Raw genomic sequence first — 24,063 nt, 5'->3', positions numbered from 1 at the left:
TCTATCTTGAGATGAACCATGAATGTGTATATAGTGACTTCACAGAGTATGTAAACTCTTCCGTCATCCTTCCTGCTATTTGGCTTGTCAACTAGGCTGTCATTGGCGCCAAAGTCTTTCATTCTGAGCGTCGTTCTCACAGGTCCCCATATTCTGAAAGCAAAATGATGGATGTGGTGCATGGCTGTCTACCAGTTCCAAGGAAGACGACCTCATTTCCATCTTAATCTTTGCCTCGTCTTCGAGAAGAGAATGGAAAGCACAATTCTCGAAAATGGCGAAGATTTATAAACTAGCGTTCGCTCCGGCTATGCTATGGCTTTCTCTCGTTGCTGAGCTTCCAAGGCTTGCTTCAATAGTTCTGGATACCACCGTTGTGCCACGTCCTGATGGCTTGTGATGCGGGCGATGAGAGTGCCTTGGCCAATATTACCATTGAACATCTGGTTGAAAGTGGCCTCTGCATCCGAGCGAACTTTTTCGTCTCGGACCAATTCCTTGATGTGCTGTGGAATGTCCAGGTGAATTTTTTCGACTCCGAGGTCAAGACTGACACCTTGGAAGACAGCAAAAGAGAAGCGTGGCCCGAGGGGTTTTCCATCCTTACCACGATAGTTCTCCGGTCTCAGGTTCACTCGATGCGTCGTCGCAGTGCAGACTCCCCCGGTGATGGCCTCGAGGGCACGGCCAATATTGATTACCAAAGTCCCGGGGATGGGATGAACAGGTAGCCATGTACCCGCTTTGTTCTGCACTTCCAATCCTGTGTGCGGAGTGCCCTGTAGGAGGAAGGTAAGAAAGCACGAGTCCTTGTGCGGTCCAACGCCCTGGGTCTCCTGCCCATCGTGGGAGTTCACAGGCTCAGGGTACTTGATCATCTTGAATTTGTTCTGCTGAGGGATGTCGAAAAAATTGTCGAAAGCATTGGAAGGTAGATCAAGAGCTTCGGCGACGAGATTTGTGAGTGAGGATGCGAGTTGATCAATAGTATTGATGTAGTTCTCCACAACTGAGCGGAAATGCGGCAATGCTTTGGCATCGGGCCACTAGGACGAATTAGAACATTCCACAACCTTTGTGAAAAAAGAATCAGAGAGGTCGGCATACCTGATTTGGGCCTCTTATATTCCGATATAAAGGTTCCTCAGGGCCAGGAGCGGGTAGTTCAGTGGCAAACTTCAACGATTAGTGACTCGTCAAAGCGCAGTTGGCCCAGGAGAGACATACATCAAACTGTTCCCGATAATCATTCTTCAGCGCAGTGACTTCCTGACCAAGTCGGGAATACCCCAAGAAATGTTTGCTGTTGACCATGTCTATTTCTAGCTTTTTCTCCAGCGGTAGGTTGAAAAGGGCCGAAGACTGCTCGAACAGTTGCTGGTACAGGTTTTCCGGTACTCCCGGGTTCTCAAGATAGAAAAATCCGACGTTGACTATAGCGTCCTTGAGCTTCTCAAGAAAAACAGACCGCGACGCGGGTGAAGTTGCTTGTTGGTAGTTCAAAATAGGGATAGCAGTGAAAGACTCCTCTTGCGTCGCATCACCATTTCTGGCATTCTCACTCGAAGACTGCTCCAGCTCAGTTTAATTGCAATTGCTGTTGTTGAATTCAAACAACTTACCAATTTTTGAACAAATTTGCTTCGACACTCCAAGAGCTTGCCCGCATTTTTTGAAAATTCGTAATTGTGTCCGCCGTGCGGCAATATTTCGGCTTCAATTTCTGTTGAAGATTGGAAAAGCGACACAAGGTCATTGAACAGCGACCTCCCCTGCGAGGCAGTTTCGTTGTCCCAGACTACCTCGTTCTCCGCGGCCAGGAATTGGACTGCAACCTTAACGCCAGGAATCACAGTCTCAGTCAGATAGTTGTAGAAGTCTGGGCTTTCATACTCCCTAAGCTCTGATTTGAGGCCTACCGAACAATTAGCATCCTTCCTAAGACAGGCTCGACTAAGCTTACCAGGTTCAAATGCGCTCGAGATCACTGCACCGGAGAGCGCATTTATATTCACCCACTCCAGCTTCCCCATAAATCGCTCCACATTGGACGCCTTCTTTTCCACGAGGTATCTCGGATTTTGTGGTTCGGGATCGTTCTCGGCAAGAAGACCGAGCGGCTCTCGGGTTGGCAAGCAACCCATGGAACTGACTCCGAGGATGGGCAGCTTTTCCTGCGCTTCGTAGGCAATAGCAAGAGCCAACGCACCACCTAACGAGTGACCCACGAGTATGACTCCGGGATTGTGTTTCTCTGTCCGCACATGATCAATCAACTCGACAAATATTGGGATCGAGTCCTGCAGAGGTGTCGATGAAGTTGGTACAGGAGATCCCCCGTAACCAGGGCGAGAAATATTCAGCACGTCGTGGCCCAATTTCGTAAACTCATTGACTGAGCTGGCGAGACCGTCAGCTCTGTTGTTGATATGCGCTGCCGAAGAGACCCAGCAAAGACTCACGAGATGACTTCATTGTCAAAGAACGCCGATGTCGCTCCCCCGCCGTGGATCAGAACAATCAGTGGCAGCACAGCTGTACCTGCACCACGTCGGTAAAGGCCATAAAAGTCGAGTCCATTGCCCTGAAAACGGATCTTTTCGTCTGTCATGTTGCACCTCCGTCTCGTACGATGCGGCTTTGCTGAGGGGAAATTTGGAGTTGTACGTGGTTGCGGGGAGGGGTCAATCTTGCCGTTCCTTCGGTCGTGTGGCTAAACGCGATGGTGCCATTGACGCTCTCGGATCGCGAAATCGGTGAATCGAATAGCCTCATTGGTGCGGACGTATATCAACAAGACTTATTCCCTCTCTTAGACTTTACTCGGGTGGATTCTGAATCAGCCCCTCGTTTTGTGACCGAGGTCACTGATCACTGATGGGTAGTGAGAGAGACCGCCTCGTCATCGACGATTCTCTGATAAATCGTCGCGCCTCGTGAATCAACGAGAATCGGAATATTCCTGACAGTTATTCGTGACGGCTCATCCGAATCAGAGGTATTTTTTGTGTGTCCAAATAGCTGATGAAACATTTCCAAGAGGCGTCCAATCGGCGGGGCTCAAGGTAGAGCTTTTGAAAGATGTTTGGATGAAAGGCTTCAAGGGTCATTCTGGATAGCCTCATAAACGGCGTTTATGGTAGACGGATGTGGAGGCTCTATTGTCGAATTCACTGTTGATAGGATACCGTATACCAAGAGCTTCTCAGAACCCCTTGGTCGGCTCTCACATCAAAATGTACCTCCAATCGAATTACCACTCCTATGATTGATGTTGCGTCACATGAATTGAAAGATGAGATAACAGCCCGCGGCACCATAGGGTGCTTGTATTCAAAGAAATTACTGCCATTTCGATCTCAACAGATGTCAAAGAACCTCTCGCAAGAGACTGGTGACACACTGTCTCCTTCAAAAGGGAAATTGTTAGCGACAAGCTCTGCCTCCCTGGTTCTTGCCATCTTCACCAGCTCCACAACCTCCTTGAAGACCCTTTCTTGATCCCCTCGGAGCAACCAAGTATTCTGAAAGTGGGCAAGGCCAACGGCATCAAGCATTTTGACAATTGCCCTGTGGCCAGTTCGTCCTGTGTCCGAAATCACTGTTAACATTCATATCATGCGCGTACGTAGCATTGTACCGAACTCACCAAGCTCCTGAATTGTCTCGGCGCTTAAGCCATACAACAGCTCGAATGCACGCCGCTCTCCTGGTGGCCTTCGCTCCAGGAACATGCTGGCATCGGCTAGGGCATCGCCGCCATGTGAGCCAGACTGATCCAGTATTCCCGGTGTGCCCTGGCAGACTTCCTTATGACCAGCACAGCGATCTCGCATAAAGGCGAGGAAGCACTGTTCTCTCATATCAAGACGCGTCATCTGAGAATTGCTGTGCATCTGGTGGTCACCTTCAAGTTTGATCAAGCGGTCGTAGAGCTTCTTGTGATTGTCTTGAAGTCGAGTCAATCTCTTGGCGAGGGCTTGACTGGCTTTTACGCTTTTGGCAAGTTGAGCCTTCACTTCAGTCAGGCGGGTTTCGAGGTCGGTGAAGCGGTCCTCGAATGACTCCATGAGACTATTTCTTGGATCAGAGATGATAAGTGAGTCTAGGAACTTTCACAGTGGCAGAGGCAAGTTTTGAAACAATGATCAAAACAGTTGAAAAACTGAAATGAAAGATTCCCAAGAGCATCTCAGGCGCGCCCCTCGTGAAGGAAGAGATCATTTGAGAAGAGTGATTGAAACACAACTTCTGAATTTGGTAACGCGTGCAATAGGGATAAATTCAGAGCGAGGCTTACCTAGAGGGGTTATCCACGATAGCTCTAGCTGTCTACTGGAAGTTTTGGAATGAGAGATGGATGGAGGGGGGATGAGAGGAGTGAGAGGAGTGAGAGGAGTGAGAGGAGTGAGAGGAATGAGAGGAGTGAGAGGAGTGAGAGGAGTGAGAGGAGTGAGAGGGTTTTGAGGAGTTTGATAGGTGAGATGGATGAGACGGGTAAGAGACAGTGGATGAGAAATAAGGTAGATGATGAAAGACAAGCCACAGCATTCCGAAGGAAACATCATCACAGTGCACCTGGTAAGCTTTTACCACACGCTGGGCTAGATGGAAGGCTTCACATTAGTCGTGTACAAGGCTCCTACGTAGCCAAGAAAAATTTCACTTCGCCATGACACCCTATGCTCTAGCAGACCCATGCTCTTTTCGGAATAGTTAGAACCTGATGTTTGTTCGGCCTGCTCAATTCTTATGAAATGGAAATCTTTTAGGACCCAATATATGTCAGCCCATACGGCGAAAGATTTTCAGGTACGTCTTCAATATTCTCTATCTGCATGTATAATTACCTCTGAACTTCATTCTAGTCAGATCGCCAACGTTCTTCCATACAATTCAAAGTTTGGCCTTGCCACTTTCAATTTGAGACCAACTGGATGCATCCAACTTCTCATACTTCGTCCCATTGAGCCAGTACAAGGAGTCACCACCCCACTCACTGCGAGGATCCCAGCCCTTCTTGACCAAATCACCTTTAGCTTGTTTGAAAGTGACACCGGTGGCCACCCTGGTCGAGCGGTTAGGTGGCGTTCTGCAGAACTATGTGAAATGGCAACATTCGGAAGACTCACTTTTCGGTGATTCGGACCAGTCGAGGAATAGCGTACGATGGTACACCTCTCTTTTTGAGATGGCTGTACAAGTTTGCCATACACTCCTGTTCGGCGGCAGAAGAGTGATCTTCTAATGTGATTCCAGCTGCACCAGCTTGGCCATCGTAGCTGTTGAAAAGTAAATGTCAATCATTCCATCACTCCTGTTTGTGCTTATTATATCACAGCACCCTCCACATACCTTGCTAATTTGACACCATACACGACAGCGTCGTGAACACCCTCGATGCGACAGATGTGATCACGAACCTCGCCCGCACTGACATTTTCACCCTTCCAGCGGAAGGTATCGCCAACCCGATCCTGGAATCGGATCCATCCTGAATGATCCTGGACGACAAGATCACCCGTACGCTGGAAGAGGTCCCCTTTCTCGAACACATCGCGCAGCAATTTCCCCTCTGTGGCGGCCTCATTGTGCAAGTACTCTGTCAAGAGACCGCGGTCTCGTACACGACCAATTGCCTCTCCTTCCTCGCCCAATCGCGCACGAACGCAGAAGCCGGTCCTAGGGTCTCGGTATGGCATCTCGGTATCGGTGTCATACTTGACGATAAACGTATCGTCTTCGAGCAAGCGTCGAATCGGGCCGGAGAAGCCCACCTTGCCGGCACCCCAGGCGCCCACGCCCTGGTTATCGAACTTGGCGACACCTTCCGTGGAGCGGTAGAACTCGCGTATTTCAGGGACATTGAACCGCGTTCGGAACTTCTCCCAAATTTCGCCTCGCAGACCATTGCCGGCTGCGACAATGCAGTTGTGGTCTTGATCGTAGGGAGAGGGTGGTGTCGAGAGGAGATACCGGCACAGTTCCCCGATGTATAAGATCCGTGTTGCGTTGGCGTCGTGAACGTCTTTCCAGAACTGCGAGGCGGAGAACTTGCGTCGAAGACAGAGTGTACCCGCACTTCCTACAGAGTAGCATACTCCAGTGAAAAAAGCTGTGCCGTGGAAAAGGGGCAATGAGGAATAAGTTCGAAGAGGTTGATACTTGGCCGGGTTCTGTGCATCAATGGTAAGCGGCGTCGACGTGATCATGACCATCATATTGCGAATGGCGCATGCTTTCGGCTTGCCCGTTGTGCCCGAGGTATAGATCAGGGCGGCGAGATCTTTAGGAGTGCGCTTCGCTGGGCGCAAGTCCGATTGAGAGTATTGCTGAAGGTCGGATGCCGTGACCAGGTCGACCGACTCTATTGAGACATCATCAAAGGATGACAGGTTAAATGCGATGTGTGGTAGATCTCCGCATACGAAGGGTGACAAATCGGGGGTAGAAATGATCGCCTGAGAGCCGGACACGTTGAGACAGTGGGTGAACGTATCGTCTGCAGAGACGTTAGTATTACACAGAGTAGTTCCCATTTTTTCGTAGACCGCTTCAGTCAATATTTCCATACCTCGCAAATTTGTATTAATCATGGCGGCCACCGCACCAAGCTTGGCCAGGGCGTAGAGCACAACCACCATTTCTGGCGAATTCGTAGTGAAGACACCAACAAAGTCCCCGGCCTTGATATTCCTCGCATGAAGCAGAGCCGCAAAGCGATCCACCACTACGGGTAAATACAGTCAGTATGAGTTGACGCTGTCTTTTCAGCAATAAAGAACATGAAGCGAACGTACCATCCTTGAGCTGTGTATAGGTCCAGGTCTTCTGTTCAAACCACAATGCGTCGTTGGCCCCCCGTGCTTCCACTTCTACGATTCGCTCAAGTAGCTTATAGATCGTTGTGGATTCACCCAGGCCAACGATCCGTTCCGTCAGGCGCTTTTTGAAGCTCCGATCGTTTCGAATGGTCGTTAGATCTGTCGAAATGGCCAACTTGGCATTCAGGTAGGCGCCAGCACCCACAGCCAGCGCCGAGGCCATCGCCACGGCAGGAACACTAGCTTCGGTGAGCAGATCCATGTTGGGAATTCTCTTCAGTGGGAGATAGTGCGCAAATGCAACGTCACGGCTTTCGCACACTACAAATCTCGCTCGCAGGTCTCAAAACGCAATTGCTGGTCAAAAAAGTGGAATTGGGCAACTATAACAATGTCACCGGAGCTAATGCGGTGATCATCGTTCAATGCGTCAGGATTCGGTCTTAAGAGCAGATAGTGAGCTGTTGAGCAGGGGTCTCCGGGCACGATTTCGACGGCTTTAGCCAGATTCAATCTGCCGTGTCCATGCTCTGTCACCCTCTCTACCTCTCGGTCCAATAATTCCCGTGGATTCTTGCTCTCCACGGAATCATAGCGTCACTCGCAGTCAACCGAGGCGCTATAATAAGACGGCAGATCGCTCTTTTTTTCACGGCCTACAAGCTCAGCTTTACAGCGATCGCTCTGAACGCTCAGTCCACAGAGTATCCAAGCACATCGTTTTGATGGCCTCCTTGCCGCATTGCTTTACCCCGGTTTCGCAGTGGATCATGCTAGTCGTCATCGTTACTGGACCGGTGCGGCCGAATTGATACCCCGGACTTTTTGCGATTTGATTCATCCCCACCAGGTGTGGCACACCTATCGATAAACCAAGGAATCTGTTTTGCAATGTACGTGATGATTCCATAAATTAGTTTCACTCCTTTCGAGACATTAAATCGTAGGCATGTTCAATCTGGAATGCATATGTACATTCATAATATGCAGTCATGCGTACCTGGTCAATAAAGCCAGGGCGGTAATTAAAGGTGTAAAATTGTAGCAATATAGCCAATGATGGTGGTGTATCGCCCTTTCTTTCAGCCGAGGGATCCACGCGAAACCAGCTGAAACGGTATCATACGGCGGAATCGTGCCGAGCTCGTCGGCACTTCCGCACGGTTGACCATACCCGCGCCCGGCACCCCCAGCTCGGTCGCTCGGTCCAGGCCCAGCGCATCTGCGTCGAAGTTGGTTTACGGACTCAGTGATCTGATGGACTTTGGTGTGTTGTGCGTGTCCAGTCTCCGGCGTGTATAACTGGATAGATCTTTACACTAGTGGCCTAAGACAGTCACTTTCTCAATAAGCCGAGGCTCAGATTGTACTCCTCGCGTGCGCATATCCTGTCTACCCGGCCGGAGCAATATAGAAACACTCGTGGCTGCGACCACACAAACAGCATCCCCTTGGTTCATCAGAAACCGTCTTTCCTCGCTAGTTCTGTTGTATGTTTTTTGGGGAAATTTGCCTTCAAGAATAACAGATACCTATTCACAGCCATGTCTTCGCCGCAACAACGGCTGTCGTCCATCACCAAGCAGCTGTCCCCTGCTTCTGCAGGCGTCTCCGTTGCGAGAGCAAACATTCTCGCTAAAAACCCAGACGATGTGGTGAGTTTGCGGTCCAAACCATCTCGTGGCGATGTTTTCCACCTGTTGAAGCAGGCTCTGATATGATCAATCACAGGTGATCACGTATCTTGCCCGGACGCCTCTCACCAAGGCTCGGAAAGGTGGCCTCAAAGATACATCGGTCGACAACCTCTTGATTTCTCTCCTCACCGTAGGTGTTCCATCGCCATCCTACCTCACCATCCAGACTCCTTACGTCGCCATTCATGCGTCCCCCCGACTAACAACGATACCAACGACTCTATCTACAGGCCGTCCGCGAGAACTCCAAGATCGAACCCAGTCTCGTCGAGGATGTCTCGGTTGGTAACTGTCTCGCCCCGGGTGCCACCTACCTGGCTCGGTCCGCTGTGCTGGCCGCTGGATTCCCCGTGACTACGGCGGCGTCGGTCTCCAACCGATTCTGCTCCTCAGGACTGCTGGCGATTCAGAACATTGCGAATCAGATCATCGCCGGATCCATCGATATTGGTATCGCGGTAGGCGCGGAGAGCATGAGCACCAATGCGGACGGTGGTGCGCCCGAGATGGCTGAGCGGATCAACAAGCACCCCATCGCCTCCCAGAATTACATGCCTATGGGCCACACCTCAGAGAATGTGGCGGCGCAGTTTGGCATCACTCGCGAACAGCACGATCAGTTCGCAGCGAAGAGTTTCCAAAAGGCGGAACGCGCACAGAAGGCTGGCTGGTTGAAGGACGAGATCATCCCCATCAAGACGCAGATCAAGGACCCCAAAACGGGCGAGGTCAAGGATGTGGTGGTCGACCGAGACGATGGCATTCGCTACGGAACCACGCCGGAGTCGCTGAGCAAAGTGCGCGCTGCGTTCCCGCAGTGGCAGCCGAGTGCGACGACCGGCGGTAACGCCAGTCAGATCACGGACGGCGCGGCGGCACTGCTGTTGATGAAGCGATCCCAGGCGCAGAAGTTGGGCCAGCCAATTATTGGCAAGTTCTGCGGTGCGACTGTGGCGGGCCTGGAGCCTCGAATCATGGGCATCGGGCCTACTTTGGCCATTCCCAAGATTCTGGGCAAATTTGGCCTCACCAAGGATGATGTGGACATCTTTGAGATTAATGAAGCCTTTGCCTCGATGGTCAGTTCTGCCCCGTGATCCCTTGTGCAAGACAACCCGGAGCTAACGCTGCATGTTTTCGTATTCCTTTAGGGTGTTTACTGTGTCAGCAAATTGGAGCTGGACGAAGCCAAGGTGAACCCACGAGGCGGTGCCATGTAAGTCCCATCTCTCATCCTTCGTGGCCCCAATTTGGGGAGCCGCCAGTCTCGGCCGTATCTCACGCATTCCATCATCTAGTGCATTTGGCCATCCCTTGGGCGCAACGGGTGCTCGTCAAGTAGTCACTGCGTTGTCAGAATTGCGTCGCCGCGATGAGCGTGTGGCCGTGACGTCCATGTGTGTGGGAACAGTAAGTGACTATTCTCTCGCCCGTCCAAACCGGACAATGTTTCACACTTGATTTATGATTGGGTAATTGGTCTTGATACTAACCGGGAAACCTCCATTATACAGGGCATGGGCATGGCTGGAATTTTCGTCTCTGAACACTAAGCGCCTGCACAAAACGTATTTCACATTTATCCGCCTCCATCTGAACGAGCGTCGAAAATCAACGACAGGGCCAGACGCCTTGTGCTGGACACACCGGTACTATTGGACTTCGATTGGCATACGATGGTCTCAGCGTGGGATCTTATCGTTTCTGGTCCATCCCGACCGTTAGCTTGCGGCCTCGCAATCGAGGGACCGTGATACAATCAATATGGCGATGCCTCGGCCTACCGTACTTTTTAGACTTGTACCAATCAGACATACAGTCATACCTTGTATAGATCTGTCCTCTTTTCCCTTGTATGCCAAAACTAGGTTTGGTGATTATCGGAAGGCTGAAAGGCACAGATTTCCGACGTTCGATCGCCGGCTGGCTGCGGCTGCAATCCTTGGATTATTGAGAGCTTAGATCGATGATTGGTACACCGATCATCGATTTCTCACTATGAAGCGCTTCGCATCCCTTGATGCCCGGCAGGCACTCAGGTGACGTTGGAGTTGATCCGACGAAGACATCAAGCAGATGGAGAGGTCAATTCTTGGGCTCCTGAAGGTCCAGATGGAGCCAAGGTGATGTGAGATGTACTAGACTCGGCGGCCGTGGATGGATTTACGCATGGACTGTGTGCAATTGACTGGAGAGCATAGACAAAACGTGTAACTTTTCCACACCCGACTTGCGCCATGCTTCTTCATCGACGTCACAGATCTTCTTCAGACAAAAGAGACACATCGATTCGACCAGAGCACTTGTCCGTGTTGATCTGCACCCTCAAGGGGTTCAACATTTCCATGTACGATTCATAGTCTCTCGTATACTTTTCCTGGTGGCAGTGCTGCAGGTCCCACTGAAGAAGAAGACTGGAAAAGCAAGGATCAACGAAGGAGGGGTCTACCCAATTTCCCAACTCGATTTCATTCTGGATCTCGACTTTTTTTTTTCCAGTTTCGCCACATCGGAACCAGTCCCTGTGGCCTCAAATCTCAGGCTATCCATGGGTTGGGTGCCTTTTCCAAGTTCCGGACATTGCCTAGTTCGGATCCACCGATGGAAAATCACTCACACTGGCAGTCCACTCCCAGTCCAATCCTCCCCCCTCGTCCGCGCGGACATGCACATCGACGCATCGAATCAACGAGAAGAGTCAGCGCGGGCATTATGGATCTTGGACCTTGGAGAGCACTTGCGGCCCGGACTTGAGAGGGGAACAGGACAGAAACCCACGGTCACATTGGGTTGAGAATTCCCCGAGGGCACTATGCCATTGTTCTGACCTTGAGAGCACACAGTTACACACTGCCACTATGGTGCTGCTACGACGACTGCTGCGACCACCAGTGGAGCGCGAGAATAGTATAGTAGCCTAGTAGCCGACTAGTTACTGGACTGGGGGTTTACAATTCTCGGTCATGAAGAGCAAATTATTGTTTCTAAATTAGCACCAAGCTACTCCCTGAGTAATCATCCCTGATGACATCGTGCCTCGGACCCCTGGACAGCCTCGTGATGTCTTGTCTTGTCCGTAGTGCCCTTGTCTTACCAAAATGTCTTGCTTGTGACTTTTTTTTTTCAAAGTGATCAATTTGCGGTCTGGGAACGCCGGCCAAAGTGCCGACGTCCCGGACAGCCCAGTAACACCAGCCGGAACGGCAAAAAGGTACCTCTGGATGGGTTCCGAGTCAGGTACTTCCGCTGTAGGCAGCATCCGGACAGCCCTCTTTCCTCTTCCCACCCCACTGCAACCCAGAACACCTTCACCCACAATTACACACAGTAAGGGTTGAACCACAGTTGTTCTGGGAGAAGGACCAAGCCTAGGATGATCTCGTCTGGCGCTATGCAGCCTAATGGCCCGAAAGCATCTGGACCCAGTGCGACTGGAAGTCCATGCCGATCAGAGACTCATCGACCCTCAAAATGACATCGACTTGGGATCCAGCGCAAAGAGGACCGACCCATCGTCCATAACCAATTGTGACAATGTGGATGGCTCCTGCAATGTAGAGTCCCATCGTCATCCGGGGGCCATCGGCAGGTACCATTCATGTGCCACCCCCGACGCCTTTTCCCCCTTGAGAGCCAAGTGGTCTCGGCCATTCACATCAATCACTTCCACTACCTTTGGTGACTTTGGACCAGTTTTGCTACTGTGGACACTGGATCGTGTGGACTGGGCAGCCTCCACCGGACTACTGCCAGGGCATGGGAGGATGACCGGGTGCGGGTGACGATTGGACGGGGGGCTTATTTTTGGAAAAGTCAGAGTCCAATCGGGTCGGGGGAAAAGTGAAGCAGAGTTTAGCAAACGTGTCGCGGTCCATCCGACGACTCCACTGTGGTTTCTCCGGTGGCGTTGTCTAGACGGTCCAGTCTTGTACCCCAAAGATGTTCATTGTTCTTCAGATCTTGAAGGCTGGCCCTCCATCGGATATCTTACATATCCCATCACACTCCCCGATTCCTTTGAACTTGAAGTCCATCTCTCTCACTTCTTTTTTTTCTTCTTCATCTTCTCTTGTAATACCTGGACACCGGTTTTTTTCTCCTTTCCTGATCTCCATTGGATCCTTTCTTGGTTTTCGGATCTCCACCACTCGCTGCCTTTTGTCTCGTCAACCACCTTCGAACGCCTTCTACCGAAACTTTCTCTCTCGTTCACATTCTCGTTCAAGATGTTCTCCAAGCAAGCTATCGCTCTGGCCTTCTCTATTGCCGCTGCCCAGGCCGCTCACCAGGGTTTCAACTATGGTGCCACCAAGCCTGATGGTGGTGTCGCCTACGAGGCCGACTTCAAGACCCAGTTCCAAACTGCCAAGAACCTCGTCGGCACCTCGGGCTTCACCAGTGCCCGTCTCTATACCATGATCCAGGGCGGTACCGCCAACACCCCCATTGAGGCTATCCCCGCTGCCATTGCCGAGGAGACCTCCCTCCTGCTCGGTCTCTGGGCCTCTGGCGGCAACATCGACAACGAGATTGCTGCCCTCAAGTCCGCCATCAGCACCTACGGTGAGGCCTTCACCAAGTTGGTCGTCGGTATCTCCGTTGGTAGTGAGGATCTCTACCGCAACTCTGTCACCGGTGCCAAGAACAATGCCGGTGTTGGTGTCAACCCCGACGTGCTCGTCAACTACATCAAGCAGGTCAAGTCCGCCATCGCCGGCACTTCTCTGGGTAGTGCCTCCATCGGTCACGTCGACACCTGGGACGCCTGGACCAACGGCACCAACGCCGCCGTCATCAACGAGATTGACTGGCTCGGCTTCGACGGCTACCCCTACTTCCAGACTACCATGGCCAATGGCATCGACCAGGGCAAGGCGCTCTTCGACGATGCTGTCGCCAAGACCAAGGCCGTCGCCAACGGCAAGGAGGTCTGGATCACCGAGACCGGTTGGCCCGTCAGCGGTCCTACTGAGAATGACGCCGTCGCTTCCATCGCCAATGCCAAGCAGTACTGGGACCAGGTTGGCTGCCCTCTCTTCGGTGAGACCAACACCTGGTGGTACCTCCTCGCCGACGGCAGTGCCAGCCCCAGCTTCGGTATCACCGACAGCCCCTCCAACACCCAGCCTCTGTTTGACCTCTCCTGCAAGAACCCTTCATCCTCCAGCTCCGCTTCTGCATCTGCCACCAAGACTGGCGTTGACCTTGGTGCCGGCACTTCTGCTGCCACTGCCACTGCCACTGGCTCTTCCTCTGGCTCTGGCTCTTCTTCTGGCTCTGGCTCTTCCTCTGGCTCCGGCTCTTCTTCTGGCTCTGGCTCTTCTGGCTCCGGTTCCGGCTCTTCCATGGGCATGGGCAGCTACTCTACCACCATGGTCAGCGTCCCCGCCAGTCACACTCCTGCCCCTGCCTCCTCTACTCCTCTGATCCCCTCCGGCGCTTCTCCCTCGTCCTCTGGTGCCGTTGCTGGCTCCGGCGCAGCTGCTACCGCCACTGGTACTTCCAGCACCGGCTCAGGCTCTGGCTCTAGCTCCGGCTCATCCGGCTCCTCCAGCTCTGGCTCTGGCTCTTCTTCCGGCAGCTCTGGCTCTGGATCCGAGTCTGGTGCCGGCTCTGCTGCCGGCTCCAGCAGCTCTGCCACCCCCAGCTCCTATGTGGGCTTCAACTCGGCTGCCCGCTCCTCCGGCTCGGCTGTGACTGCTCTTGCCGCTGCGCTGGTTCTCGCCATTGCCGTATAATTTTCCACCTATTCTGTTTTTGACCTGGATTCTATAATAGATGGTCATCCTTGGGCCTTTCTTTCTCGCAGGCGTCATTCTTGTTTTTAAAACTGGTGGATGTCACCTTTTGATTCCCATTCATTGTATGAATATTTCGACATCGAATACAGCTTTTTCTTCTAGATTCCTCCTTGACTGCTTGACGTGCTCGGTCTGATCGTGGGTTTCTCTGAACCTGGTGGTACTGCATCAAACCTGTAAAGAATGGCAATGCTCTCGAATATACAGAGTGTCATGGCTCCTTTCGCCGGCGGTACATTCGCAATCAATCTCGATTAGTCCAATAATATGGATGTTCACACCTCATGCTCCCGGCCTTGTAGTCAGGGCTGCACCAGACCGGTCCATTAGGCTAGCAGCTACAAAAGAAGCAAGACATCGGTGGTAAATAAGCGTAAATAGAGAGCTCTTTGACCCCCCTAGCCGACACAAGCATCACCATGCAGACATACCGCTAAGCTTGTTTCCGCTTTCTGAAAAAAAAAAAAAAAAAAAAAAAAAAAAAAAAAAAAGGCCCAGTACACTGGGAGCGTCTAGGTACTTTGCCGGACAAGTCTATGACCCGAAATGAATTGTCCCCTGATTTGCAACTTTTACAATCCATATTAGGTGGAAATATTGACATGGGAAGTCACTGCAGAGATTATATGTCTGATGACAGATCCACTTCCAGCCCCAGTGGTGATGGAAATAATACAGGATTCTTCTGCCCTCCCCCTCCTCCCCCCTTTTTTTCACTTATCTTTCTTACTCGTGCGCCCCGACGTAATCGCCCCTCCACTATGCTCTTTTGACTTTGAAAAAAGAAAGAATAGATCGAGTGATCCAAGAATCCTACGGAGAGACCCGTATAGCATGTTGCTGTAGCTTCACAGAGACTGTAACTACCCATGTCAAGTCATGCCCTGACATATCGTGCCATGTCAGATTTATAGCGACACATTTCCCTCTTTTAGGTAGGTACCCAGTATCCACAAACTGTCAGTGGGAGTCTGTGAAATGAGGTGAATACGGAAGGTACCCACTTGAATCCATAGGCTCGACTCGACCCAGCCTCAATTGCTCCCCCCCCAATGAATCCACATCCACTTGACACATATCATCAATATTAACAATAATAATTCAAAATAACATCCATTCTGAATTATGACCCATCGATCGATGGTCTGGCCCCTCTTCTGCACCCGGCCCGAGGACAGAAATAGCTACGGACTTGTTGGGGGCACACTATTTTCTTGATGTATTAGTGTCGGGTGCGCTGGTGTACTGGTGCAGTGTGGGCCTGAGTGGCATGGATATTCTGATTCTGTCAGCTTGACTTGTAGGGACCCAATGCTAGGTTATTAGGTAGGTATTTACTCGGGATTTCGATTCTTTGTGAGTCTACTGTAGGGTACCATCTGGCAGTTCTGCCGGGTCTCTTTTCTTTCTTTCTTTTTTTTTTCTCGATCTTGCGAAAAGTTCAACTTCGCCTGTCAGTCTGGAGTATCAATTCTATCACTAATGGGCTGGGCTGTGCTTTTCCTTGTGCTTGGCACCAGAAGATCAAACTAAAGATAAAGAGATGAATTGAAAAAGTTCAGGAGTAAAGAAAAGAATGCTTGACATCTACCTATCATTGTACCCATAGGGTAGGTAGAAGAAGAGGAGTGTCGAGATCCCTGATTCATGTCAGTCGGGTTGCCAAGTCCTACCCGATCGGGGCTGGGGTGGTCAAGTCGGCTCACATCAAGATCAGGGATACAGGTAGGAACTGGGGCTAGGCTTGGCTAGAGATTAGGGGCTGGGCCTGATCGGGATAGAAATCATGTTTATAAAGAAGGCTGGAGGGTAATGTTTATTTCTAAAGTGCGGAATTTTGAAGAGGACTAGGAAGATGGATATAGGAGAAGTGAAGATGATGAGGGGGGTCCACGGATTCAAAGAGAGGAATATGGGGGAGAGTATGTGGCTTCCTTGAAGGATCCATTACTTACTAGCATGCGGTGATGTTGAACGATCACTAGGCGGTTGCCAGGTACATACTGCTTCAATCCCAAGATAGCAGTCATTTGGAGGAGACACAGACGGCGTGCCATGGACAAAAGGATTGGAAAAATTGCTCCGGGCGAACCTCCAGCTCGATTTTACCCGAGCATCCATCTCCTGAAGGAGATATAGTAGACAACTAGATACCTGCTGGATATCATCTTGCGACTTTGTGTATTTGTTCTTCGTTGGCAGCGCTGGTGTCAAGAGCAAGCATTGGTACATGCTTTGATCGGCTGCTCAAATCATTGTGGTGCCTATACTTGCGGGAACCCCAGAAATACGTTTCAACCTGCCTCAAGGTTGATGAGGTTCATCTCCAGAACTTGAATAGTGACAGGTTACGCTAATAGGATCCAGTCCGACCGTCAAAGAGCGGTACATAGATATGTAGAAGTAGGTTCCCGGGGTTCCACTTATAGATCCACCCAACCTTGCAGTTACCTGTAGTCCGATGATGGAGAATGTCAAGATCGGACCAGGGCTCATACAGATTGAAGCATCAGTACTCCATCCGATTTCATAGCAAAGAACGCGGCGCCCCATCTCAAAGGGCAGCCCGCCTGAGATATCGGTATCAGTGACAGACACTCAATACCTGGTTGCTTGCAATGGCATTGTCAACTGTACCTCGTGACAGGTCGTGAGGGGAAAGAGGATAATCCAAGCCTAAACCGGACAAGCCAATCACGTGGTCCCGTCGTCATCAAGTGACTCTACGTGCAAGGGACGACCTCATCTCCAAATCCTGGCTGTGCAGTGCCCTTCTTGTCATTTACTCCTTGCCATCTAGACTTTGTTTGGCTTTTGGTGTCTTGCAGTTTTCTTGTCTTCTCACCAATATCGTCGAATCTCCCAAACCACACCGTCTACCACTCACTTTGATCACCGCAGCCATGAAGTTCGTATCAGCCGCTGCCCTGCTTCTCGCCGCTCCGCTCGTCGCGGCGGCGTCCATCCCCAGCATCTTCGACCCGACGCAGGCTCCCATGAGTGCGGCCAACAGCGTGCGAAACAACCCGGTCGAGGGTGACAATCCTTTGGAATTCTGTGAACCTCCTACGTCTCATCTTCTCACCATCGACTCCGTCGACTTGTCTCCCAACCCCCCCAAAGCGTAAGTGCATGGAAATTCGGGTGAAATCGAGTCCTTTGTTAACCAGAATCATCTCCAATAGTGGCCAGACCCTCACTATCACCGCCTCGGGCGTCTTCCACGAACGCATTACCTCCGGCGCCACGGTAAACATTGTTGTCAAATATGGTCTCATCACCTTGATCAGGCAGACTATGGATCTCTGCGAACAGATTGAGAACGTCGACTTGAAATGCCCTCTCGAGAAGGGAAGAATGACCATGACCAAGCAGGTGGACCTGCCAAGCCAAATTCCTCCCGTGAGTTTTGTCGCTTATCATCAACTTCCAGCCGAGGATGTGCGAAGTATTGACATAGAATCTTACAGGGCACCTATTCCGTCCTTGCTGATGTCTACACCGAGGACCACAAGAAGGTCACCTGCCTCATGGCTAATGGCATCCGGTTCAGTATTGGTGGACACTGATCGCCCATACGTTCTCCGCCGACTCGTCTCCTTGTGCATGATAGTTGCGGCTGCAATCATCCTCCGTCTCACCTTAGGGTGCACTGGAGATGCCCCCGTGAACCATCTGCTCTCACTACCTCGCAATCTCATGTCCTGTCACGATCCTACACGTAGTGCATGTCCCGAATCCGCCTGCTACTAGTCTCTCGTCGCCTTTGCACGAGCCACGTTAAATCGTTCGAGGGTATCTCCGCTTATGCCGTTCTTGCTTTAATTTGACCTCTTTCGCCTGACATCCAAGACTTGTTCGAACGACCATGTTTTTCGCAAGGGAGATTATACATTAATGAACGATGACGTCAACTTTGGGTATGAAGTTGAGACTGCAGCTCGCCGTTGTATTTGTATGGAGATGTTCATACTCGCCTAGCTTTTTCTCAATACACTTTATTACTGGCCGTAACCAAAGCAATGCACACAGATCGTAACTCGGTCATTGTTTGCTCCATCCCTTATCGAAAGGAAGTTTTCAGTAGATAGACGAATGGTGCAAATCGAAAGCAACATAATAGGGAGCCCGCTAGTTAGCGAGGGGATTTACTCCTTGACTGCAGAGTGAATTATTGCCTCTGACAAAAACAGCCTTTGGCCACGATTGATTGGAATCTTTCGGGCTGGTATCCAGAATATTGGGATTTCTGTAGTTCGACGCTTTATTGCCAGTTGAAGCCGGATTGGTTAGAGCTCATCCCGGATATTCTCGACCAGTATCATTTGGAATACTTGATGATGCAAGTTGTTTACTCCTCGGTGTTTTACTAGGAATTCATCTTCCCATGTTTCGATTTCAAAGCGTCATTGTGTTCACATCTGCTATACAATTATCGCAAGGTTCTAGAGGGCCGATTGCCAACTGACACCTACAATTTCGGAACTAGCTCTCTGACGTCAACAGAGCTAAGAAATTAAACCTCCCGCAAGCAGTTTAAGGGTCTCGCCAGGGTGGATAGCACCCTAATGACCGTTTCCTCCATTTCTGGTTTTAAGTTAGATAACGACATCGCAAACTTGTCTTATACTTTACATACGCTACTCAACGTTTGATGATCCCCTTTTCGAATGCTAGCTTCTGGACGTCGCGAAGCCAGTCTCCGCAGCGGTAGAGCTGCGTGCCAGGATACAGTTGCTTGCCACCAAGAGTCAATCGGGTGTGGGGCGCGGGATCTGCTTGGCAACACTCTGTCTCGAATCTGGCTATGTCTTCCTTTGCGATGGTTCCAATCTTTCTTTTGGTGCCTGGTACATGCGAAGCAGAGAATTCAGGGCTCACTAGCTGAACCTCTGGGATCGTGTGTCATGCCTTTAAGGAGATTTCCATTCACATGATAGAGATGACCTCCTTCCAACGTTTTCGGAGCGGTAGGGTTGGCTCTCAATATAAATAGCTTCATGGTGGTTGATACACCCACGTATTCGGCTGTATAGGCATTAAAGGACATGATGAGGCTCTAGAATAGCGCAGAATATCAACAGATAGATTTATCAAATGAGTAGAGAATAGACGAGGTGGCTACCTAAGCAATTGACTAATCTTCCGGCTTTTTATATGATTTGGACTGAGGGTGTTGTTATCATTCCATGATTGCGCCCATTAGCGTGGACGCTTGTAAAACGTCTCGTCATCTCCCAAAGGGGGGAGGGGGGTAAGTTGAAAATCGGAGAAGTTACAGTCGGTTCAAGAGCGCCTTCATCAAAGATGATAGATAGAGGTGTACTGGATCACATTGGCTGGCATCTAAGCGCCTAAATCTCGATCCCGATCTTGCCTGCCCGTATCGCTTTTCCACAGGTCCGTGTTTCAAGTTCCAAATCACCCAGGGGACAATTAGTGTTACTGGTTCTTTGTCATCTTTGTCACCTGCATTCAACCCCAAAGCGTCGCCCTTTGCGATGCCTGGAGAACTTTCTGATTGGGTGCGAGAAAGGGCGAAAAGGGCCTATATTGAAGTATATATAAGGACTTTGCACGGATGGCTTAGAAATATTTCCTGGGGCGCGCGCAACATTTGGAGGTGCGGGAGGAGTGGTTGCCGCAGTCATCTAAAGCTTCGAAAGAAGACAGCTGGTGCTCATGGCCGTCCTGCTTGAAGACCACAGTAGGCGCCCCCTGGGCTTTCGCTGGGCCATGTTGCGATCATCACGAGATCTCGAGTCTCGTGGCTGCAAGCGAGATGGAGGGGATAACGAAAGTAGCGCAGCCCATCTGTGCCATTCGGCTCACCCACACTGCTTCTCGTTCCAGAACTAAGTTTGTCAAGAGCCCGTTCAGATTAGCTACCTCGGAGATATACAGTCGAAAGACTTCCTTAAATTATGCTTCCTTGGACACATATCACACGCCCTAACGTAATTGCCGTTGAGATGACAACATTCAACGCCCAACGCCGTGCGAAACGATATCGGGAGCATTTGCCTAGACGAGCGGAGAGAAAAACAGAGGCCCTGCTCGCAACCCCTACTGGTGCTCCAGGCCATCCAGTCAATGGTAGGTACACTCTCATGGCTGGCAACTTTTGCATCTTTGATCGACTGCTGGACTTCTTTCTTGCTGATCTGTTTGGGAAATTGGACGTCAGTCAGGAGCCCGTCCACTACTCCGGGATCACAGGGGAAAGATGATCTATTAGGAGCTATAGAGGGGGCGAGACGAAAGAGGGCGCGCCTCACGTGCCTAACTAGCCCCATTGGGTGACACTTGTATTGGGTATAATCTCTTTAAAGCTTCCTGGTTAAATCGTTCTTGGACGAGAATAGGAGCTGTTTGATAAAGGCATTCACGGAGCTGCCACGCGAACAATAACTAGGACTGTGGCGTTCTGACCATAAGAGCACTAGCCCTGAGCGACAAAACAGTCGAAGAAAACCTGCGATGAGCAACGCCCATGGAGCATCGTTGCCCAGTTTTATTCGCCAAAGAGTCGTCGGACACGCTTTAGAACGCTGTCCTTCTCGGGGTCGTATGGGTGATCCTTGCTGGGAATTTCGAGAACCGCAGGGAATGGGTCGGCAAAGGTGTCTACGCTGTGACGAATCCGTTCTGCAATCTGTTGGCGAAAATGAATTATAGGACATCAGCCAAAGCCTCGTCTCAAGAGAAATATAGGCAGACAAACGTGTTGGTTGATCAGAAGCACAGCGATGTCCTTGCGCTCCTCTGTAAAGTTTCGGAAGGCTTGCTCGATCTGCGAGGTCTCGGTTTTGCTATCGACGACTAGAAAGTTCCGCTGGGCATCTGCACCTTCCGTAACGTGCTGGATGAATCATACGATGTGAGCTCGGGGTATTTCCTATGAGGCCAATCTTTACGCGGCCGACGTGGTGAGGGGTCGATACTCACGCCGATACCCGCGAGTAGAAGACCTGTCACGGAGCTATAAAGGAGCTTGTATTTAGTGACTGTACTGTGATTTCATGTGGATGAGGAGTAGCCTGAGGCAGTGGTTTCTTACTCTTCATCGCCAATGACAGCAAGAAGTTGGCGGTCCTGCGGTGAAAGCGAGTCAGGGACCTTGGCTCGAATCGACGCCAGAATTGATCTGAGCTTCAAATACCTTGTAAGTTGCACTTGACGCCATGGTGAAATAGTATGATAAGGATTGAAGCTCTGATGAACAGACAAGCAGAGGACCTGTAGGCAAAACAGAGCTGAGCTGGGCCTCGATCAATCGAGCCTTGCGGTCCTCTGCCCGCTCTCATCGCCGCAACCCGACGGGTGATGATCGCGGAGCAAGCAGGTCATTACATAAGCTGATGCCATCTCCACCGGCCCGCTCTGCAACTGTTTACCGCATGCCGCAAGCGCGTGCTCCCAATTCCTACCTCGTCGATAATCTGGAGACCACTGGATGTCGAGACTCAAACCCCTGGCAACGGCAAAGCTGTAGATGAATCAGCTTCATTTGACCTTTTTGGGCTCTCTTCAGTAATGCCGCGTCTTGTGCGCCGCCAGCCGCTCGCGGAGCGCATTCAGTCGTTCCTCAACCCTTGGGATTTTTTGCTCTGGGTTTCGGAGTCTATTGAGGGATTTGACTGGGACCAGGTCGAGAAAGACTGGGGACTTTCCATTGGCATCATTTTGAATTTGGTGTTTCTCATTGCGCGAGCAAACAGTGGTTCAAGTGGGAGCGAAGCCATTGACGATGTCTTTGGGGACAATGATGGCATGCCCTGGCTGAGTTGGTTTGTAAGTCCAACGAATGATCTGTTGTTGTTTTTTTTTTTGACATGGAAACTAAATTTCGATCCAATTTCTTGTAGGGGTCCGCTGTTGTTCACGTGCTCGTCATGATTTCCCTCGCAAATGCAGTCTACACATTTCAGCGCAAGCGATATTATCGATTTTTCGAAGCGCCCATCGATACAGCACCTGCAAGCTCTTCTGCTTCGCGCGTCCGAGTTGACTCAAGCCCGATGATTGCGTCGCCAATACGTTACCTCGCCAATGCAATTTCTTCGGAATCAGCGGAATCGCGTGCGCATCCTGATGCGCATCGAGATGTCTGGGAGCTGGCGATGTGGGACCCTTTGCCGATCTCTGTTCGATTACTCTGCCTTTTCAGCCCCGGGCACGTTTTGGTCTACTATCTATTCCTACCCACTCAGATCTCCGATCCTCGACCCAGTGTGACTGTCGCAACAACAATCCTTTTGACTACCCTTCTTTCCGTCCAAATGTCATTCATATCGAGCTTCTACAAACAACAGGCGAAGGATTCATTGTTGGTGCACAGAGAGGTCATGAAAGAGTATGACACCAAATATGTGCATCCTCGGACGCAACCATTGATGAGAGACGTTGGCACGCAGTTTGCCGAGAAAAGTGATCTTGTCCCTGCAGCAGGCAGCCCGAACAAGGTCGAAACATACACCCCAACCTTCATCATTAACCGCGGGTTCAAAACCAGCCCCAATCCCAATTATCTTAGCCATGTCGACCCAGAGGGTCTGTCACCACGACGTCCTAAGACATCTACACCGACGGGGGCATCCATCTTCCAAACCCAGCCACCTATGCAGACGCCGGTCATCTCGCGTGACGGGTCTCCGCTAGTTCGAACAGTGAAAACGAACATGAGACAGCCCCAGTTTCGGGGTGGATCGACAACATCTGGAGACGGGGGCAGCCTCGGAGTTTATTCGCATGCCAACTCTCTTTGCGGAAGTCTGCCTCTACGGCATTTGATCGTCGTCTTCAAAGTAACGGAGACTTTTTCTATACAGAGAGGGGCGCCAGTCCATTAAGAAAACAGTCCAGCCCTCTGAAACGAAGTAGCTTGGCTGGCCCAATGGGCAGCCCGGCGCCCGGATATCAACCAAGTAATCAAGGTTCGACCAGTCGGCGTGAGACTGGCCGATTTTAGGACTGCCGATCAATCGAATGCTACAATGTTCAACCTTTTTCTTCTATGCGTATTTTCCTCGGCGATCATGATATCATAAGCTCATGCTATCAGGCCGGGAATTGGAAGTTTCCTCTGCGTGGCGCTGTCAGAAAGCTCTGTGATGCCACTCGAGACCTAGATTCCGGGTGTGCTTTTCTCCTTGGAGCTGGTTCATGTCACGCGTTCCAACCATTCTGGGTCAGTTCACCCTACAAAGGAATGCAAGTGCCGTCACTTCATTGGGAAGTCGGTGCAAGTCATTTCCCAACGACCCTGGAGTGGCTGGTCGCTTCTGGTGAGTTGTGGTTTCCGGATCACGTCCTCGAGCTGGCACCTGCCTCGTGTACAAATCTCAAATGGAATTCCTCATCACAATGACAGCCGCCACTCTCAGAGATTGCAGAGTAGAAGCCATTGTTTATAGACATGCCATTCGACGTCCGGGTGGGCGTTCTGGCATTCCAGAGCAAGTACTGACATTCCTAACTACCACCCACATACCAGCCCAGCCAGGAACGCCAAAGTATTTTTACATTTTGGAAAGCCGCTTTTTCGTTAGTAGTGTCGCTTCAGCAGCTTTCTGTGCTCTTTCAACTTTCCGTCGTTCATTCGCCGCCGTACCTTCGTCTGCTTCGCACCATCACCCGCATACATACATACACCCCGTCTTGATGCCCCCCGTTTGAGCTTCAATTGCTGCTCCGTGATGTGGACAAAAAGCTGGGTCTGAAGTCCGTTATAGACTCTGC

The 24,063-nt window shown here is 50.9% G+C and overlaps 9 protein-coding genes across 9 annotated transcripts; 4 read left to right on the top strand and 5 right to left on the bottom strand.

Moving 5' to 3' along the window:
• Nucleotides 1-308: 308 nt before the first annotated feature.
• Nucleotides 309-2,611, bottom strand: POX_e07142 (uncharacterized protein; the record flags this gene model as incomplete). Its single annotated transcript, XM_050115951.1, has 6 exons — nt 309-1,046; nt 1,108-1,176; nt 1,228-1,569; nt 1,623-1,915; nt 1,964-2,400; nt 2,463-2,611. 6 exons carry the CDS (start codon nt 2,609-2,611, stop codon nt 309-311), a joined length of 2,028 nt encoding a protein of 675 aa, XP_049968411.1.
• A 748-nt stretch (nt 2,612-3,359) lies between these two features.
• On the bottom strand, nt 3,360-4,070 carry POX_e07141 (uncharacterized protein; the record flags this gene model as incomplete). Its single annotated transcript, XM_050115950.1, has 2 exons — nt 3,360-3,586; nt 3,650-4,070. The coding sequence occupies 2 exons, from the start codon at nt 4,068-4,070 to the stop codon at nt 3,360-3,362; spliced, it is 648 nt and encodes a 215-aa protein (XP_049968410.1).
• An 826-nt stretch (nt 4,071-4,896) lies between these two features.
• On the bottom strand, nt 4,897-7,086 carry POX_e07140 (uncharacterized protein; the record flags this gene model as incomplete). Its single annotated transcript, XM_050115949.1, has 5 exons — nt 4,897-5,068; nt 5,133-5,282; nt 5,356-6,502; nt 6,575-6,730; nt 6,801-7,086. 5 exons carry the CDS (start codon nt 7,084-7,086, stop codon nt 4,897-4,899), a joined length of 1,911 nt encoding a protein of 636 aa, XP_049968409.1.
• Nucleotides 7,087-8,368: 1,282 nt separating this feature from the next.
• POX_e07139 (3-ketoacyl-CoA thiolase, peroxisomal) lies at nt 8,369-10,074 on the top strand (the record flags this gene model as incomplete). The annotated part of the gene is made up of 6 exons (XM_050115948.1): nt 8,369-8,479; nt 8,556-8,651; nt 8,752-9,600; nt 9,673-9,737; nt 9,820-9,931; nt 10,036-10,074. The coding sequence occupies 6 exons, from the start codon at nt 8,369-8,371 to the stop codon at nt 10,072-10,074; spliced, it is 1,272 nt and encodes a 423-aa protein (XP_049968408.1).
• A 2,673-nt stretch (nt 10,075-12,747) lies between these two features.
• On the top strand, nt 12,748-14,259 carry POX_e07138 (putative glucan endo-1,3-beta-glucosidase eglC; the record flags this gene model as incomplete). Its single annotated transcript, XM_050115947.1, has 1 exon — nt 12,748-14,259. One exon carries the CDS (start codon nt 12,748-12,750, stop codon nt 14,257-14,259), a length of 1,512 nt encoding a protein of 503 aa, XP_049968407.1.
• Nucleotides 14,260-17,225: 2,966 nt separating this feature from the next.
• Nucleotides 17,226-17,891, top strand: POX_e07137 (Phosphatidylglycerol/phosphatidylinositol transfer protein; the record flags this gene model as incomplete). The annotated part of the gene is made up of 3 exons (XM_050115946.1): nt 17,226-17,446; nt 17,508-17,724; nt 17,793-17,891. The coding sequence occupies 3 exons, from the start codon at nt 17,226-17,228 to the stop codon at nt 17,889-17,891; spliced, it is 537 nt and encodes a 178-aa protein (XP_049968406.1).
• Nucleotides 17,892-18,966: 1,075 nt separating this feature from the next.
• Nucleotides 18,967-19,372, bottom strand: POX_e07136 (uncharacterized protein; the record flags this gene model as incomplete). The annotated part of the gene is made up of 2 exons (XM_050115945.1): nt 18,967-19,169; nt 19,204-19,372. 2 exons carry the CDS (start codon nt 19,370-19,372, stop codon nt 18,967-18,969), a joined length of 372 nt encoding a protein of 123 aa, XP_049968405.1.
• Nucleotides 19,373-20,836: 1,464 nt separating this feature from the next.
• On the bottom strand, nt 20,837-21,508 carry POX_e07135 (V-type proton ATPase subunit F; the record flags this gene model as incomplete). Its single annotated transcript, XM_050115944.1, has 5 exons — nt 20,837-20,977; nt 21,047-21,184; nt 21,271-21,304; nt 21,383-21,417; nt 21,485-21,508. 5 exons carry the CDS (start codon nt 21,506-21,508, stop codon nt 20,837-20,839), a joined length of 372 nt encoding a protein of 123 aa, XP_049968404.1.
• A 350-nt stretch (nt 21,509-21,858) lies between these two features.
• POX_e07134 (uncharacterized protein) lies at nt 21,859-23,174 on the top strand (the record flags this gene model as incomplete). Its single annotated transcript, XM_050115943.1, has 2 exons — nt 21,859-22,116; nt 22,191-23,174. 2 exons carry the CDS (start codon nt 21,859-21,861, stop codon nt 23,172-23,174), a joined length of 1,242 nt encoding a protein of 413 aa, XP_049968403.1.
• Between the last annotated feature and the right edge of the window lie 889 nt (nt 23,175-24,063).

Source organism: Penicillium oxalicum, chromosome V (genome assembly GCF_001723175.1).
Source record: "Penicillium oxalicum strain HP7-1 chromosome V, whole genome shotgun sequence".
Lineage (NCBI taxonomy): Eukaryota > Fungi > Ascomycota > Eurotiomycetes > Eurotiales > Aspergillaceae > Penicillium > Penicillium oxalicum.
The sequence above is the reverse complement of the archived record's forward strand: the minus strand, read 5'-3'. Positions and strand labels throughout refer to the sequence as shown.